This window comes from Dipodomys merriami, unplaced genomic scaffold (assembly GCF_024711535.1).
Source record: "Dipodomys merriami isolate MVZ:Mamm:240054 unplaced genomic scaffold, mDipMer1.0.p SCAF_45, whole genome shotgun sequence".
NCBI classification, from domain to species: domain Eukaryota; kingdom Metazoa; phylum Chordata; class Mammalia; order Rodentia; family Heteromyidae; genus Dipodomys; species Dipodomys merriami.
Window position 1 is genome coordinate 2078625 of NW_027206013.1, and position 17945 is coordinate 2096569.

The 17945-nt window shown below is 50.3% G+C and overlaps 1 protein-coding gene across 2 annotated transcripts; it reads left to right on the forward strand.

Moving 5' to 3' along the window:
* Positions 1-27: 27 nt before the first annotated feature.
* Positions 28-17945, forward strand: Lztr1 (leucine zipper like post translational regulator 1). Of its 2 annotated transcripts, none has more exons than XM_069994293.1 (21): positions 28-336; positions 764-826; positions 2099-2155; positions 7404-7483; positions 7874-7982; positions 9203-9286; positions 9944-10001; positions 11135-11274; positions 11733-11934; positions 12245-12400; positions 12778-12888; positions 13533-13625; positions 13750-13845; positions 13932-14094; positions 14328-14497; positions 14652-14808; positions 15492-15618; positions 15717-15866; positions 16689-16794; positions 16879-16959; positions 17186-17945. In XM_069994293.1, exons 1-21 carry the CDS (start codon positions 137-139, stop codon positions 17300-17302), a joined length of 2520 nt encoding a protein of 839 aa, XP_069850394.1. In that variant the 5' UTR covers positions 28-136; the 3' UTR covers positions 17303-17945. The 2 variants fall into 2 exon arrangements, with proteins under 2 accessions (XP_069850394.1, XP_069850393.1); XM_069994292.1 differs by having other exon boundaries at positions 32-336; positions 13929-14094.

Below are 17945 nucleotides of genomic sequence, written 5' to 3' on the forward strand. Positions count from 1 at the left end.
ATGCCTGAAGTGGGACACCAGCCGGAAGTGCCACGCCATTAGAGCAGAGCTTGCTGGGAAATGTGGTTCTTCTGGGCTGCCGGGGCGGTGGCCGCAAATCCTGCGGACCCGGTGGCCAGCCCGGAGTGGACCCGACATGGCTGGGCCGGGTGGCTCCGGGGGCCCGATAGGGGCCGGGGCCCTGGCAAGTGGGGCACGCTCCAAAGTAGCTCCGAGTGTGGATTTTGACCACAGCTGCTCAGACAGTGTTGAGTACCTGACGCTCAACTTCGGGCCCTTCGAAACAGTGCATCGCTGGCGGCGCCTCCCACCCTGCGACGAGTTCGTGGGTGCCCGGTATGGCGAGGTGGAGGAAATTCTGCGGGCACGGGGAGCGGGAATGTCTTTTGGGGCGGTCTTAGGGCGAGGTCTAGGGACGAGGTCCAGAGGTGTTAGTTTGGAGTGAGATCTGGTATTGGGCTAGTGAGTGATGGCTGGAGCAGAGGAGGAAGTCCCACAGGTGGTGACCCTGGGCAGGATACTAGAACTGTTGTATCTCCCGTTTGGGTTCAACAAGTTGTGCGGTGGGGTGGGACATCCAGGGTGGTGTCAGACACCCCTACGTGTAGGTTCCTTGAGAGTAATTTAGGGTTTTGTTCTGCACATCTTGGTAGTGGAGAGGTGTCATCCATCTTCTGTGGCAGACCCATGTGCAGTCCTGTTCTTTGGATGCTGCCCACTTGGGTACTGGCCTCAGTACTCTCCACACTTTCTTTCATTCTAGGCGCAGCAAGCACACGGTGGTGGCATATAAAGATGCCATCTACGTTTTTGGTGGAGACAATGGGTGAGTGTGAGCATCTGGATTTTTAGACCCTATAGAGAGAAGGCTTGTGGTCTGAGACGGCCTGCAGAGCGTCACTGCTGACCTTCTAGACATCAGCTAAGCACTGAAAATGCCAGCTTTTACATCTGTGAGGTTCTCTGCACTTACCTTTCAGATCATAGTAAAAGTTAAAATAAGATCCTGCCCTCCACCCCTTTCCTCTGAACTTTGTCCACATGTGCACCTTACAGCCAAATGATAGAGAAAACACAGTTTTATTTTCTGCATGTTTGACTTATCCATGAAGGTTTTTCCTGCATTGCTATAAACTCCTGGCAGATCAAGTGACCTGATATTCTGTTGGTGGGCACACTCCATTCACATGAACTGCCACCAGTTAACTTGTGGCTGGTTTCTTTGTGTTAAGGGTTGGTCCTACCCATAAGTCCTAGTGCCACCTTTCAGCCCCAGTACCTGGCCCAAAGCCTAGGAAAATCACTGCAGCCTTGGTCCTGGTGGTGAAGAGGTTGTTGACTTGGGATGGGATGGATATTCAGGTCTGTATCAAGACTTGCAGATTGGGCAGAAGGGCCTGATTCCCTTACATAGCCCATCTTCACAATCTTTACCTAAGAACAGGCACAGTGACACATTTGTGAATGCAAATCAGAATATATTTTTTCTTGGCACATAACCCTGGATATCTCCCAACCTCTTTGATTAAAAGCTCAGGACTCGTGACTGTTAGTGAGGCTTACATACTTGTACACTCACTGTTCCTCAGCCCTGTCCCTTTGTGGCCCCAGGCCACTCTGACTGCCTTACTACATTTAGAGTTTCAACCCTCCTGCATAGCCTTTTGTACTATTTCCTCCTTCCTATACTTTTTCCTTCTCTTTTGATGTTCTTTGTAAGAACTTTCCCTGGCCCCTAGTCTCTGATCACCTCCATTTGTCCTCTAAGACATACAGATATTGGTTATAATCTATCATCTCTGCTAAGGCAAAGTCTGTGCTCTCTTCTAGCTGTGTGGCAGCCCTGGTACCCACATCAACTGGGGGGGGGACTCCTTGTGGTCACCACTTCTGTCCTTTGGTTATTGGCTGATTGCCTAGCATTGGCTAGGTCCAGGAGTTAGTGAGTCAGCCTGGCTGTTCCTGCTGACCCCACCCCCACCCCCACCCCAGGTACATATTGTGCCCATCTCCAGGGTCATATCCCCGGATATGCCCTGGGACAATATCCTACAAAGCATATGTACCCAATGCAACCTTCTCTCTGGCTGCCTTTCAGAAAGACAATGCTCAATGATCTTCTACGGTTCGATGTGAAGGACTGCTCTTGGTGCAGGTAGGCAGCCCCCTTGTGAGCCAGGACTCTGCCATTCCTTCCAGAATCCAGTAGTAGGCTGGGTTGACTTAACAGAGTTAGCTCATTATGGAGAGCCAGAGACAAGCATGGAAGAGAGACAGGGCCCCTGGGTGTCAAGCCCATAGCTTCTTAGTGCTCTTTTCCCTCTCCTGGGTGTCTGTCCCTGACACAAGTACAGATTATTTTGAATCCTGTTAACCAAGGGAGGGTGTCTATTTGGTCCAGTTGTAGACCCCCAAATTCTGACCATACAGAGCCCTTCAATCACCAGACCTTCTCTTGAGTCGAGGGCTGCTATGAGATCTGATCAGGACAAGGATGAGCTGTGACTAGTGAGTTTTTCCAGGATTGATTCTGTACCAGTAAAGAATGTCACCAAGAGGCTGGCAGAAGTGCTTCCTGTCTTGTCTTTGCCCCATGTGGCCCATCATCTGTCAGGAGACCCACACAGGCAGTGGACAACATATAAACCCTCTCCACCACCCTCCCACAGATGCCCTCTTCAGCTGTGTGGCTTTGGGCAAAAGATAGCTTCCCTTTGTGCTCAGCTCAGCAGCCCTATCTGGAAGCAGCTCATAGTTTACAGGGACTTACTAGGCTGAAGGGGCAGAAAACACTGGGCTTCCTAAGCAATACCATCTAGTTACACAGGAACACAGGCCTATACTTTGTGCTGTTACACTCTGGTCTGTAGAATATCCTCTTGATTTCCAACAGCCCTTTGGGATGAGGTCTCATTGTCCCCATTTGGCAGAGGAGTATTTCAGGGCTCAGAATTATCCAGGACCCTTCCCCACTCCTGCCCAGGAACACTGCTCTGGGCAGCAGTGACTGCCGTTTCTTTCACAGTCAACTTTATAATAAAACTACTTTTTGTTGTTGTTGTTGTTGCCAGTTCTGGGGCTTGAACTCAGAGCCTGGACACTGTCCCTGAACCTCTCTGTGCTCAAGGCTAGTACTCTGCCACTTGAGCCACAGCACCACTTCTGCCTTTTTCTGTTTATGTAGTACTGAGGAATTGAACCCAGGGCCTTATGCATGCTAGGCAAGCTCTCTACCACTAAGCTACATTCCCAGCCTCTACAGCTAACTTTTTTTTTTTTTTCTGTCGGTCGTGGGGCTTGAACTCTGGGCCTGAGCACTGTCCCTCAGCTCTTCAGCTCAAGGCGAGCGCTCTACCACTTGAGCTACAGTGCCACTTCTGGTTTTCTGAGTGTTTATTGGACATAAGAGTTTCATGGACTTTCCTGCCCGGGCTGGCTTTGAACCGCAGTCCTCAGATCTCAGCCTCCTCAGTAGCTAGGATTACAGGCATGAGCCACTGGCGCCCAGCTCTATCTTTTAATGAGTAACTTTTTCAGCACTGAGGATCAGATTCAGAGTCTTGTGCATACTAAGCAAATGCTCTACCACAAACTGTATTCCAGCTTTTTTTTTTTTGGGTCCGGTCATGGGGCCTGAACTCTGGGCCTGGGCGCTGTCCCTCAGCTTGTTAGCTCAAGGCTAGCACTCTACCACTTGAGTCACAGTGCCACTTCTGGGTTTTTTCTTTTTTGTTTATGTGGTGCTGAGGAATCGAACCCAGGGCCTCAGGCATGCAAGGCAAGTGCTCTACCACTGAGCCAACTTCCCAGCCCTGCATCCCAACTTTTGACTAAGTTGTAAAAATCACTGTGAATACTTCACAATTCTTTTTTTTTTTTTTTTGGTCGGTCATGGGGCTTGAACTCTGGGCTTGGGCGCTGTCCCTGCACTCTTCAGCTCAAGGCGAGCTCTCTACCACTTGAGCCACAGAACCACTTTCGGTTTTCTGGTGGTTTATTGGAGATAAGAGTCTCACGGAGTTTCCTGCCCGGACTGGCTTTGAACCGCGATCCTCAGATCTCAACCTCCTGAGTAGCTAGGATTACAGGTGTGAGCCACCGGCACCCAGTTTACTTCACAGTTCTTTATCAAAAATTGTTAAAGTGGGCCTGAGAATGTGGCTCAGTGGTAGAGCACTTGCCTTGCATGCCTGAGGCCCTGGGTTCGATTCCTCAGTACCACATAAGCAAAAAGAAAAAAGCCAGAAGTGGTGCTGTGGCTCAAGTGGTAGAGCACTAGCCTTGAGCTGAAGAGCTGAGGGACAGCGCCCAGGCCCAGAGTTCAGGCCCCACGACTGGACCAAAAAAAAAAAAATGTTTAAGTGACCAGTACCAGTGGCTCATGCCTGTAATCCTAGCTATCCAGGAGGCTGAGATCGGAGAACCAAGTTTCAAAGCCAGTGCTGGCAGGAAAGCCACAAGACACATGTTCAATTAACCAACAGAAAGCTGGAAGTGTATGTATGGATCAAGTGGTAGAGAACCAGCCTGGAGTAGAAAAGCTAAGGAACTGTGCCTAGGCCCTGAGTTCAAGGTCTGGTATTGGCACAAATTGCTTAAGTGTAGCCAGGCATACATCTGGTATACATCTGTAATCCCAGCACTGAGGAGGCTGATGCAGGAGAATTTTGAAGCTAGAAAAATTTGATTCACACACACACACACACACACACACACACACACACACACACACACACACACACACACACACACGCAGAAGTTGGGCACCAATGATTCACACCTATCATCTTAGCTACTCAGGAGGCTGAAATCTGAGGATTGCAGTTCAAAGCTAGCCTGGGCAAGAAAATTCATGAGACTAATTTCCAATTAACTACAAAAAGCTGGAAATGGAACTGTGGCTCCAAGTAGTAGAGTGCTAGCCTTTAAGCACAAAAGCTCAAGGACAGTGCCTATGCCATGAATTCAAGCCCTAGTATTGGCATAAAACAAATACACAGAAATTACTTAAGTATAAAACCTAGAAAATAAGTAACTCTGATCAAGTGGTACAATTTTTTTAAATTCAGTAAGTAAAATTTAGGGCCCTTATGAGGCATAGCTACAAAGAATGATCCTGGTCAGTGATCCTAGGGTGGCAGAAAGACCTAGTCATATTTTATGGTCTAGCTGCAAATGAAAATTACAAAATGTCTGCCATTAAAAATTTGTGGGCATTGCCAGGTGCCAGTGGCTCATGCCTATAATCCTAGCTAGTCAGGAGGCTGAGATCTGAGGATCGAGGTTCAAAGCCAGCCCGGGCAGGAAAGTCCGTGAGACTCTTATCTCCAATAAACCACTTGAAAACCAGAAGTGGCGCTGTAGCTCAAGCAATAGAGTGCTCGCCTTGAGCTGAAGAGCTGAGGGACAGCACCCAAGCCTAGAGTTCAAGCCCCACGACCGACCACAAAAAAAAAAAAAAAAAAAAAAAAATTTGGGCAAGCCAGGTGCCAGTAGTTCATGCCTGTAATCCTAGCTAGTCAGGAGGCTAAGATTTGAGGATCTTGGTTCAAAGCCAGCCCTGGCAGGAAAGTCTGTGAGACTCTTATCTCCAATTAACATCAGAAAACTGGAAGTGGTGCTGTGGCTCAAGTAGTAGAGCTCTCATCTTGAGCTGAAAAGCTCAGAGACAGTGTCTAGGCCCAGAGTTAAAGCTCCACAGTGGACAAAAAAAAAAAAAAAAAAGAAAAAAAAAACAGAAGCTGGTACCAGTGGCTCATGCCTGTAATTCAAACAACTCAGGAGGCTGAGATCTGAAGATCACTGTTTGAAAGCCGGCCCAGGCAGGATAGTCAGTAAGACTCTTATCTTCAGTTAACTTGGACAAAACAAGAAGTAGAGCTGTAGCTCATTTGGTAGAGCAATAACCTTGAGCAAAGAAAGTCTATGAGACTCTTATCTCCAATTAACACCTGAAAACTATAAATTGAGTTGTGGCTCAAAGTGGTAGAACACTAGCCTTGAGCAAAAAAACCTCATGGGCAGTGCCCAGGCCCTGAGTTCAAGTCCTGTGACTGACAAAAAAAAAAAAAAAAAGCTCAGAAACAGCATTCGAGCCCTGAGTTCAAGCCCCAGGACTGGCAAAAGAATTAGAAAATTTGAAAATTCCCCAGAGATTAGAAACAGGAGAATCACAGTTTGCAGTAACAATAATGCAAGACCTTAATTGAAAAGCTCAAAAACCAAAAAGGGCAGCCGGGTGCTGGTGGCTCACGCCTGTAATCCTAGCTACTCAGGAGGCTGAGATCTGAGGATCGCGGTTCAAAGCCAGCCCAGGCAGGAGAGACCGTGAGACTCCTATCTCCAATAAACCACTAGAAAACTGGAAGTGGTGCTGTAGCTCAAGTGGTAGAGTACTTGCCTTGCATGTATGAGGCCCTCAGCACCACATAAGCAAAAAGAAAAAAAGCCGGAAGTGGCACTGTGGCTCAAGTGGTAGAGTGCTAGCCTTGAGCTGAAGAGCTGAGGGACAAGCACCCAGGCCCAGAGTTCAAGCCCCACAACCGCCAAAAAAAACCAAAAACAAAAACAAAAAGGGATGGGTGTGGCTGAAATGGTAAAATGCTTGCCTACCAGAAAAATTAAATTCTCAGACTCATAAATATGGAGGGAGAAGTATGGATCTTTTACCTCCAGGTATTGGTAGTAATTTGTGTATGCTGATCCTGAGATTTTCCTGCCCAGGCTGACTTTGAACCAAGATCCTCAGATATTGGCCTTCTCAGTAGCTAGGATTATAGATGTGAGTCACCAACGCCTGGCTAGTAGTGGTTTTTGGCAATGGGATTTTCTAAGAGTTTAATGCCTGTTGCTTTGATTCTTTTCATATTGATATTTCAGAAGTTTTTATAATGGAAACTATCACCTTTGAAAACATAAAGTATCTGTTGTGCATTCTGTAGTCCCAGTGACCTGGGAGTATGAGATTGGAGGATGACTTAAGCCCACAAGTTTGTGTGACCAGGCTGGGCACCATAGTAAAACCCTATTTCAAAGAGTGAAAATAAATAAAAGGGCCAGGGGCTGGTGGCTAATGCCTGTAATCCTAGCTACCCAGAAGGCTGAGATCTGAGGATCCTGGTTCAAAGACAGCCCAGGCAGGAAAGTCCTTGAGATTCTTATCTCCAATTAACCACCAGAAAACCAGAAGTGGAGCTGTGGCTCAAAGTGTGAGAGCACTAGCTTTGAGCAAAAAAGCTCAGGGACAGCACCCATACCCTGAGTTCATGCTCCATGACCAACAATAAACAAACAAATAAATGGAAGCCAGAAAGCCAGAAGGGGAGAGAAGGGGCATCCCTTGGGGGGTGGGGCATGGACCATCTAGCTGACCTCTGCTGACTTGGCCCTTGTAACTACTCTAGAGCCTTTACAACTGGTACCCCACCAGCGCCCCGCTATCACCACTCAGCTGTTGTCTATGGGAGCAGTATGTTTGTCTTTGGTGAGTAGCATTTTGCCTTTCCTGGGCCTGCAGATACCCTGTCTTCCTGCCAACCCCTCCCAACATGGTATCTTCATGTTCTATGTCTGGCACGTGTTCTCTGTCCCCTCTGCTCGGTCCACTGGCCTGCTCTGAATTCCTGTGCTGGGTGGGAGGTCCTTTTCCTCATTGGTCCCGAGCTCCCAGGGTTGTGGTGGCTGGGGCATGACATGGTATCCTGCTCAACTCTGGGTCTCCAGAGTCCAGCATAGGCAGGGCTGCAGGTAAGCAGTTGTTTCCAATAGATTTGTGCATGGAGTCTCAGTTTGTGAGTTTTCTGTGGCCCCAGGACCTGGTATTTGAAGACTTTGGCAGTGTTTGGGATGTGACTCTTGCTCTCTCTCTACCTAGGAGGCTACACTGGAGACATTTATTCCAATTCTAACTTGAAGAATAAAAATGACCTCTTTGAATACAAGTTTGCAACTGGTCAGTGGACAGAGTGGAAAATTGAAGGGCGGTAAGAGACTTTGTTGTCGTACTTAACAGCCTGAGGCTGGGAGACACACAAGAGCACTCAGCAGACAGGAAAGAGTGATAAACACTAGTTCTCACTACCTACTTCTGTTCCCTGCTCTCTGTAGATCCTCTTCTTTCAGAAGAGACCCAGATGGGAATAGATGTTGTGTCTGTATGGGCATCTTCTTTTTTTTTTTCCACCAGTGCTGGGGATTCAGCTCAGTTCCTCACATGCTAGGTAGTGCTCTACTATTGAGTCACATCCCAGTCCTACATCTGAATTTATTTAATTTAATTTATTTATTCTTGTGCTGGGGCTTGAACTCAAAGCTTTAGCTTTTGTTTTGTTTTTTGCTCAAGACTAGCACTCTACCACTTGAGTATAACACCACTTCCAGGTTTATTTTATTTTATTTATTTATTGTGGTTAGTTGCAGGTAAGATTCTCACAGAATTAAGTTGAGTGTTGGTGGCTCATACCTGTAATCCTAGCTACTCAGGAGGCTGAGATCTGAGGATTGTGGCTTGAAGCCAGCTTGGGCAGAAAAGTCTGTAAGACTCTTATCTCCAATAAACTCCCAACAAGTTTTTGTTTTTGTTTTTTTTTTTTGGTCCGGTCATGGGGCCTGAACTCTGGACCTGGGCGCTGTCCCTCAGCTCTTCAGCTCAAGGCTAGCACTCTACCACTTGAGCCACAGTGCCACTTCCGGCTTTTTTTCTTTTTGCTTATGTGGTGCTGAGGGCCTCATACATGCAAGGCAAGTACTCTACCACTGAGCCACCTTCCCAGCCCACTCCCAACAAGTTTTAAGTGGAACTGCGGCTCAGGTGGTAAAGCATTAGCTTTGAGCAAAAAATGCTCAGGGATAGTGTCCAGGCCCTGAGTTCAAGCTCCAGGACTGGTACACACAAAAAAGTGTCACAGACTTTCCTGCCCAGGCTGGTTTTGAACCACGATCCTCAGATGTCAATCTCATGAGTAGCTAGAGTTTCAGGTGTGAGCTACTGAGTGTCCAGCTACATCTGAATATTTTATTCAGCTGCTACTCAGACTTCATGAAATCAATATTTGGTGCTCTTGCTTGTTTCCCCAGTCAGGCGGATGTGGTTCCACCTGCTCATTTGTGGCCTCTATGCTACCACATGGGGCTCTATGCCCATGTGGCGCACATCTGGCCTCTCCTGCAAACATCCTTTCTTACTTTCTCCTTTGTGCTGCAGGTTGCCTGTTGCCAGATCAGCCCATGGGGCCACTGTGTACAGTGACAAGCTGTGGGTCTTCGCTGGCTATGATGGCAATGCCAGGTAGGCAGTGACTTGACCTATTTACCCATCTCTGAATGTACTGTTGGGCAGAGTCAATCTCCTTGGCATTCAAGGGCTCCAACTGGGAAGGTTGGCTTATCAATTTTGAGCATCATTTTGGGGTTTCTCAGGAAGGGTTATGGAAGGAAGAGATTTTAGGGCAAATAACTGTGAGTCTAGTGAGTGAAGCCCTAGCCAACCCTAGGGTCCCTTGAGTGAGGACCCACTGGGATGAGGATACTCCAGACCTTTAGGAGGAGGAACTCAGAGGGTCCAGCAAGTTGGAGATACAGCAGCAGTGGGTTTTAGCCCCAGCCCTAGATTTCTGCTTTGTTAGAGATATTTTCTTCCTTATTTCAAAAGTTCATTTTACTGGAGTATTTATTTCTGATTTCCAAAGTAGCAGATTCAGTTGTGCTGTCCATTCATGTCTCCCTACCCTGAGAGGACAACTGAGTAGGGGCTAGCCTTGTTTCATTCTGTCCAGGATGTGCAGAGGACCTGGCATGGCATGGCTCTCATGAAGTGCCTCTCTTCCCATTGATGTTCCTCCCTCGTGGCTACACAGCAGTCTCCTGACCCACATCCCTCCTGGCCAGGCCCAGACCCACCTGACAGCCAAACCTAAAGGATCTTAATCTGTTTGTCATGATGTAGGTTGAACGACATGTGGACAATTGGCCTCCAGGACCGTGAACTCACGTGTTGGGAGGAGGTAAGGGAGTCATAGTATAGACATGGATGAGGGGGCATTGGAAACCAAGTGCCGTGTGGCCGAGATTGTTTCTTCCCTTTGCCAAAATGAAGCCTTCCTCCTTCCCTAATGTCCTCCTAGCCTACACCCCTAACAGCAATTGGGTGATGACTAAAGACAGCAGTTCTGGGGTTCAGGGTGCAATGTCACTAGCAGCACTGGGGTGGGAAGATGGGGGCTCTTTGAGCCCTGGACAAGCACAGTGCCAAATGTGATGAACAGATGTAATCTTGGGCTAATCCACTTGCGCATGTGTGTGTGTGTGTGTGTGTGTGTGTGTGTGTGTGTGTGCGCGCGCGTGCATGCGTGCGTGTGTGTGTGTGTGTGTGTGTGTGTGTGAGTGTGTAGATGTGTGTGTATGCCTGCCTGTCCAGGGACTTGAACTCTAGGCCTCAGTGCTGTCCCTGAGCTTTTTTGCTTAAGATTAGTACTCTTCCACTTGAGCCATAGCTCCACTTCTGGCTTTTTGGTGCTTAATTGGAGACAAGAGTCTCACAAACTTTCTTGACTGGGCTGGCTTTCAATTGTGATCCTCAGATCTCAGTCTTCTGGGTGGCTAGGATTATAGGTGTGAGCCACCAACACTCAGCGTTCATTCACTCCTATTTGAACATAATAAGAGCAGCGTGCCATCCATTGTCCTGCTCACTGCCTTCTTTCCCTTGGAAAAACATTGATTTTAGGCTCTGATGATTTCAGCTCTAAGGTGGGCCCATGAAGTGGCTGAGGTGGGACTACTAGCCATTCAGCAAAATATGAGTCTGTGAACCTGCATTTACAAAAGAAGTTTTAACAATAACGTTCCCAGCTGGGCTCACCCCAGTGGCTCACACCTGTAGACCTATAGTCCTAACTACTGAGATATGAGGATTTCCATTCGAGGCCAGCCAGGACAGAAAAGTCTGTGAGATTATGTCCAATTAATCAGCAAAAAGCCTGAAACAGAGCTGTGCCTCAAGTGGAAGAGTGCTGGCTTTGAGCAAAAAAGTTCAGGGACAGCACTGAGGCCTAGAGTGAAAAAGCTAAGAAAAAGAACATGGAAGTGTGAGCCAAGGTCCCGTAAGGCCCTGGCTGAACTACACCCCCTACCCCAGGTAGCCCAGAGTGGTGAGATTCCACCATCTTGCTGCAACTTCCCTGTAGCGGTGTGCAGGGACAAGATGTTTGTGTTCTCAGGACAGAGTGGAGCCAAGATAACCAACAACCTCTTCCAGTTTGAATTCAAGGATAAGACGTGAGTGTTCTGATTTCGAGTGGAGCTTCATTAATGCTCATACCTATGTCTGGCAGTCATTTTTGTCTTGTTTTCCCAAGCTCCCACAAACAACAGGAACATTCAGCCTGGAGTAGGGATATGTGGCACCCCCTGCAGGCCCCTCTGAGTATAGCTATGGTTCAGCAAGATAGAGCCTGGGCCAGAGTTCCAAAGTGTTCCAAAGCCTCACACTTCCTGACACTGAGCCATAGTGGGCTGTACGAAGCTGGGAAGGGGTGGTTGCAGAGCTAAATAAATAGGGCAAGGGATTCTGGGCACACACATCTGACAAAGGGTATAGCTTCAGGCCTTCTTTGTACCCTGGGCTGGTCTCTACAGAGACCACAGATAGACTTCAGAGGGGGCCTGTAGTAGGGAGTATGCAGGAGGAAGCAGAGCCTTTATGCCAGTACTGATTCATAATCATGTTCTCCTAGGTGGACACGCATCCCTACTGAGCACCTGCTCCGGGGCTCCCCGCCACCCCCACAGCGGCGGTATGGTCACACTATGGTAGCCTTTGACCGCCACCTCTATGTGTTTGGGGGTGCAGCTGACAACACACTGCCTAACGAGTTGCATTGCTATGATGTGGACTTCCAGACCTGGGAAGTGGTGCAGCCTAGCTCTGACAGTGAGGTGCGTGTTGCCAAGCTACAGGTGTTGGGGTAGGAGTTCCTGGCAGGGTAGAGGGATGGGGTGGGGGTCCTGACCTACTGACTGGAAACTGATGACTTCCATCCCAGGCTCCAGAAAGTCCTAGAAAAGTAGAGCCAGAATCCTTGAGGCTCTGTCCCTCAGTCCTCTTGCCTTTACATTCCTACAACCTGGTGTGTAATAATCTCCCTCATCCTCTCCTGTGTTGCTGTCTTGCATCCTTCCGCCTGTGGCTCCTCTTCATGACCCTTGCTGACTGTCTCCTGACCTCCTGCCTTTCTCTTGCCACCAGGTTGGTGGGGCTGAGGTACCTGAGCGGGCTTCTGCTTCCGAGGAACTTCCTACCCTGACCTCTGAGGAGCGAGGTGGCTTCAAGAAGTCCCGAGATGTGTTTGGTTTGGATTTTGGTACTACTTCAGCTAAGCAACCTGCCCAGCCAGCATCAGAAGTAAGGCTTGGGGACCCTAGCACAAGCTCCATCAACCTCTGCAGAAGGATGTGATCAACTTCCCACAAATGGAAATCCAGTTCAAAGCCCACACATGCTTGATGGCGGGGGCGTGGTCTGCAGAGTGAAACAGGCATAGCTCTTTGAGGCCAAGTCCTGATGGACAAACCAGGGCCCTGGGATCTGTTCTTTGCTATCTGGGGCCAGAGCAGCAGCCTGGGCTGGTATTCTGCTCACTGTGGGGTCTTCATAGCCCATCTGCCCCAGGGCTTGGGCTCTTTGCCGCCAGGTGGAGACATATCCCCATTCACATGGCTCCAGCCAGCCCTATTGCTGACACTTGCCTTACCCTTTGTCTTCTATGTTTTCTTCCCCAGTTGCCCAGTGGGAGGCTCTTCCATGCGGCTGCTGTCATCTCTGATGCCATGTACATCTTTGGGGGGACGGTGGACAACAACATCCGGAGTGGGGAGATGTACAGGTTTCAGGTGTGCAGCTTATGGATCTATAGGGGCTGCTGGGGTAGCCGGACCCCAGTGATAGGGAATGAAGGAGGCCTAGAGGGTGGGAAGGTGGAAGTGGACTTGTGCCATGGTGCTTGTTGCTGGCCTAACCTGGAAGACAGAAGCTTCTCTGAGAGGTCTGTAGTGGGGTGGGGGATTCCAGACTGAGGTGACACTTGGGGTAGTCTCAGCTTCAGAGCAGGGTCAGGGCACACAGAGAGTTCTGAGCAGAAACAGTAGAGGGAGCCAGGCCAAGTGGGGGCTTCAAGCACCGCCCCCCCTGGCCCCAGAGGACATGGCAGAGGCTTCCCTTGGCAGCCCCTTACTAGGTTTAGAGGAGAAGGTGGTCAGGGCAGGGGTCCCAGAAAACAATGGTGCCAGGGACAGTCCTCTGGAGAGATGGGATGTGGGACGGGGCCAGTATGAGTTCCTGGGTCCAGGTACAGAGTGGAGACAGCGTAGCCCTGCCAAAGCCTGGGCCCTTGAAGGCAAGTGTGGTAGTGGGAACCCCTCTTCACCCAGGACAGAGGGGACAGTCCTGCTCCCTCTCCCCCCAGTAAGGCCTGCCTTGTCTCCTGACCCTGTCGTCGGTGACAACACACAGGCAACACTGGGGTCTTCTTCCACAGTTCTCCTGTTACCCTAAGTGCACGCTGCATGAAGACTATGGGCGGCTGTGGGAGAGCCGGCAATTCTGTGACGTGGAGTTCGTGCTGGGGGAGGTGGGTGCCCTTCCTATGCCTACAGGGTGGGAGCATGGGTTCTCAGAGGCAAACCTGGCCCTCCAGAGGTGCCCCCCTGGGGCAGGGTCCTGTGCCCTTCATCCACACATTTTCCTTCCTCTAGAAGGAGGAGTGTGTGCAGGGCCATGTGGCCATTGTTACTGCACGAAGCCGCTGGCTTCGCAGGAAGATCGTTCAGGCACGAGAGTGGCTGGCCCAGGTGAGTTCTTCCCTGATCCCCCTTGGCTGGGATAGCTGTATCTGTTGGTCCTTGGGTATTCTTGAGTTCCTTCTTCCCCTCAGAAGCTGGAGGAGGAGGTGACCTTGACTCCCAAGGAGGTCTCTGGTGCAGCCATAGGGGGGACACATCCACCCCTGCTACGAGTGGCCATCCGGGAGGCCGAGGCCCAGCCCTTTGAGGTGCTCATGCAGTTCCTCTACACTGACAAGATCAAGTACCCACGAAAAGGTCTGAGTGGGCTGTGGGTGGGAGTGGTCAGCAGAGTGGGAGGCAAGGTGCTCCTAGGCCTAGATGGGACCCTCTAAGTACAGGCTCTGTCACCATTATCACCTCAGATCACAGCAGCTGGAAAATGGCCCAGCTGCCACTAGCAGCTCTGTCCCACACTCATCTAAGGAGGAAGCTCTGGGCCCTATTCCCAGGCCCTCCGCTCCAGGCCTCTCAAGGACTCTTGTGTGTAGGCCATGTGGAAGATGTGCTGCTCATCATGGACGTGTACAAACTGGCCCTGAGCTTCCAGCTAAGCCGCCTAGAGCAGCTGTGTCGCCAGTATATTGAGGCCTCTGTGGACCTGCAGAATGTGCTGGTTGTGTGTGAAAGTGCTGCCAGGCTACAGCTGGGACAGCTCAAGGTGCAGCTGGAGTGCCCACCGGCCTGGGCTCCCCTTGGAGGGAGGGAGAAGTACTCACATCGAGTCCTTAACCTGCTCCCCATTTGCAAGCTCCCCGCCTAGCTTGTGTCCCTTGGCCTGATCCTGCTTGCCTGCTTGGGCCTGTCTGTCCCAGGAGCACTGCCTGAACTTCGTGGTGAAGGAGTCCCACTTCAACCAGGTGATCATGATGAAGGAGTTTGAGCACCTCTCATCCCCACTGATTGTGGAGATTGTGCGGCGGAAGCAGCAGCCACCCCCTCGCACCCCTTCAGATCAGCCTGTGGACATCGGTAAGTAACCCCTGTTTCTGTCCTGGAATTTGGGAGGGATGGTGTTCATCTTGGGTAGGAACTAAGGAACCATAAAGAGCCACCTACCTGTCAGGCCCTTGGGTCAGGGGGTGACTGTGCCCCAAGTGTTTCTGGGTACAAGGGCACTGCAGTTTTCTTTGAAGAACCCTCAAACCCACAAGGCTTTCCAGAGCAGACTACCAGCAAACCATTTCTGGGGGTGACCTGGGTAGTGCTCTAGCTGGAGAGTCAGGTGTGATTGCTCCTCTTATTTCTCTTTACCCAATTTGGAAGGTAAACCACAGACTCCTTCCTCCTTCCCCTTGGAGCCTGTGCTGACCACTGGCTTTTGGTGACACCTGGAGTGGCCACAGAACACTGATGGCCTGGAAGCCCAGCATGAAGCTGGAAGGAGGGCACAGAGGGCCATGTTGTAGATTTATAGGTGGCAGGTCTAAAGGCCATGTTGGGGGCTGCTTTAGTCAACCTGAGAGGCTGAGGGAAGAAGAGAATGGAAGCGGGTGGCACATTCTGGCCTGGAGAAGCTTTGTGCCGGGCAACAACATGGGCAGTGTGGAGAGATGGTGCCCATGGTGACTTCAGGCTGGAATACAAATCAGCCCCATAACTCAAGATCTGTTGGAGAGTAGGGCCACTTGCTTAGGTCTCTCCACATCCCCTAGGCACATCTCTAATCCAGGACATGAAGGCATATCTGGAGGGAGCAGGTGCAGAGTTCTGTGACATCACACTGCTGCTAGATGGCCACCCAAGGCCAGCCCACAAGGCCATCCTAGCTGCTCGCTCTAGGTGGGTTGAGGGCCTGTGAGGGAGGGTGGGGAGGAGGGTAGGGTCAAGAGGCTGGCTTTGCTCACCTAAGACTTGAATGTGTTTCACCCTATTTGCAGTTACTTTGAGGCTATGTTCCGGTCCTTCATGCCCGAGGATGGGCAGGTGAACATCTCCATTGGGGAGATGGTGCCCAGCAGGCAGGCCTTTGAGTCCATGCTGCGCTACATTTACTATGGCGAGGTCAACATGCCACCCGAGGACTCACTGCATCCTTATACCCTGAGGGTGCTCCTAGGTCATCAGGGAGGAAATTATAGCCCACCTGAGCCCTTCAGGATCCAGCTGTCCTGTTTTGCAAGGCGATTATGGTCTAGTGCCTCACTTTGGAGGATTTTCCAGTGCCTGGTGCTGAGCCTAGTGTTTCCTAAGGGCCCTGAAAGCAGCTAGCCAGGAGGGGTTTGTAGCCAGGATGGATGGAACAATGGGTCAGTTATTCTGTGTGCCAGGAGAACAGACAAGTCATTTCTCATCCTTCATTTCAGTGGAGTTTGAACATGGTGCAAGGGTACCCATCTGGCTATTGTGTCTCTGTAAATGTATATATAGGAAGCAGAGGGTTTTTGTTTAAATCTTTTTTTTTTATTTTTGGTCAGTCTTGGGGCTTGAACTCAGGGCCTAGGCACTGTCCTTGAGCTCTTTTGTTCAAGGCTAGCACTCTCCCACTTTGAGCCACAGCGCCAATTCTGGTTTTTGAGTAGTTAATTGGGGATAAGAGTCTCACGGGACTTTTCTGCCTGGGCTGGCTTCAAACCTTGATCTTCAGATCTCAGGCTCCTGAGTAGCTAGGATTACTGGTGTGAGCCACCAGTGCCTGGCTTTGTTTAAATCTTGATTAGGTTCTCTGAGCCTTTGAGTGGTTCAGAAGTTGTTTATAGAGCAAGCCAGAAGCCAGAGTTTCTGGCTTGCTCCCTGGATTGGAGGACTGGGGTAGCTGAGTGTAGGGGTCAGGCAGTACCCTCCCAGGGGATGATGGGAAGTAGTAGTTGGATGGGCTTCTTTTGGCTGGCAGCTCCTTAACCCACCCATAGCTACCTGTTTGCGGCCCCCTATTACTACGGCTTCTACAACAACCGGCTGCAGGCATATTGTAAGCAGAACCTGGAGATGAATGTAACTGTGCAGAACGTGCTGCAGGTAGCACCCCTGGTGCCCTTGGGTCTCGCCTCCCCATTGAGGATAGGTGAGTTGGGGTGGTGTTTTAGATTCTTGCCATTGCAGATCCTGGAGGCAGCTGACAAGACGCAGGCACTGGACATGAAGCGGCACTGTCTGCACATTATTGTGCACCAGTTCACCAAGGTCAGTCCCACTCTGGTCCTCAGAGTTGCTCTCCCTTGTCAGGCCCCAGTGGGTGTGGGCCAGGGGCTGAGCCAAAGCAGAGCTGCCTATGCACAGGCCACTACTCAGGCCACTACGCTTCCGAGCCAGCCCCCAGCTCTGAGCAGCTTGGGCTCTAACAAGACTCAGCTGCCTGCCCTGACCCTTACATGAGTGTAATTCCATCTTGTTTTGGTCATTTGTGCAGGTCTCCAAGCTGCCCACACTACGGTCCCTCAGCCAGCAGCTATTACTGGACATCATAGACTCTCTGGCCTCCCACATCTCTGACAAGCAGTGTGCAGAGCTGGGTGCAGACATCTGAGCGCCCACCAGTATGGAACATGATAAGCTGCCTGCTTGGTGCACTGCGGACTGTCCTGACCACACCTGTGCATGCAGAGTGGTCATACCTTTAGGGCCAACCTCCAGGGTGCTCAGAGCTTCCTGAGAGAGCCAAAAGGTGCAGGAAGGACTGCTTATTTTATTGAGAATGAGACAGGTCTCATAGTGAAACAGGACCCCTGCCTTCAGCTGTTATCCTCTTCTGAGTAGAAGGCCAGGGCTTTGAAATGAATTCTATCCAGCAGTGAAGCGAGGCTGGGAGTATGGCCTTGTGGTCAGGCATGGGCTTTGGAAGGCTCAGCCTGGCTCCTGTGGTCTGTGTGTCGTGGATTCAGCTTTGGGTCATGTTATCAGGACCTTTCTCTAGGAAGAAGGCAGCTTGCCAGAATTACTGCCCAGGATAAACAACTCACCTTAGTCTATAAGGAATTCTGGCAGTGAGCTCACAAATGGGCACCAGTGATGGTAGGTCTGGAGTTAAGAGCCCTGTGGTTTATTCTCAGTTCACAGGGAAGCCAAGCTGAGCTGGGTCTGGTTTCCAGAAGGAAGTCAGCAGAGATGCCCCCCTCCCCCAAGTATTTATTGTCATAGATATGCCTCCATTAAATGCTACCAACACATGC

Bases quoted from the DNA above. Each gene is read 5' to 3' on its own strand.
- Lztr1 (XM_069994292.1), top strand. From the start codon at position 137: ATGGCTGGGCCGGGTGGCTCCGGGGGCCCGATAGGGGCCGGGGCCCTG. The intron at 7,983-9,202 runs GTAAGAGACTTT...TTTGTGCTGCAG, and splicing joins GAGTGGAAAATTGAAGGGCG to GTTGCCTGTTGCCAGATCAG. The intron at 14,498-14,651 runs GTGCAGCTGGAG...TGTCTGTCCCAG, and splicing joins TACAGCTGGGACAGCTCAAG to GAGCACTGCCTGAACTTCGT.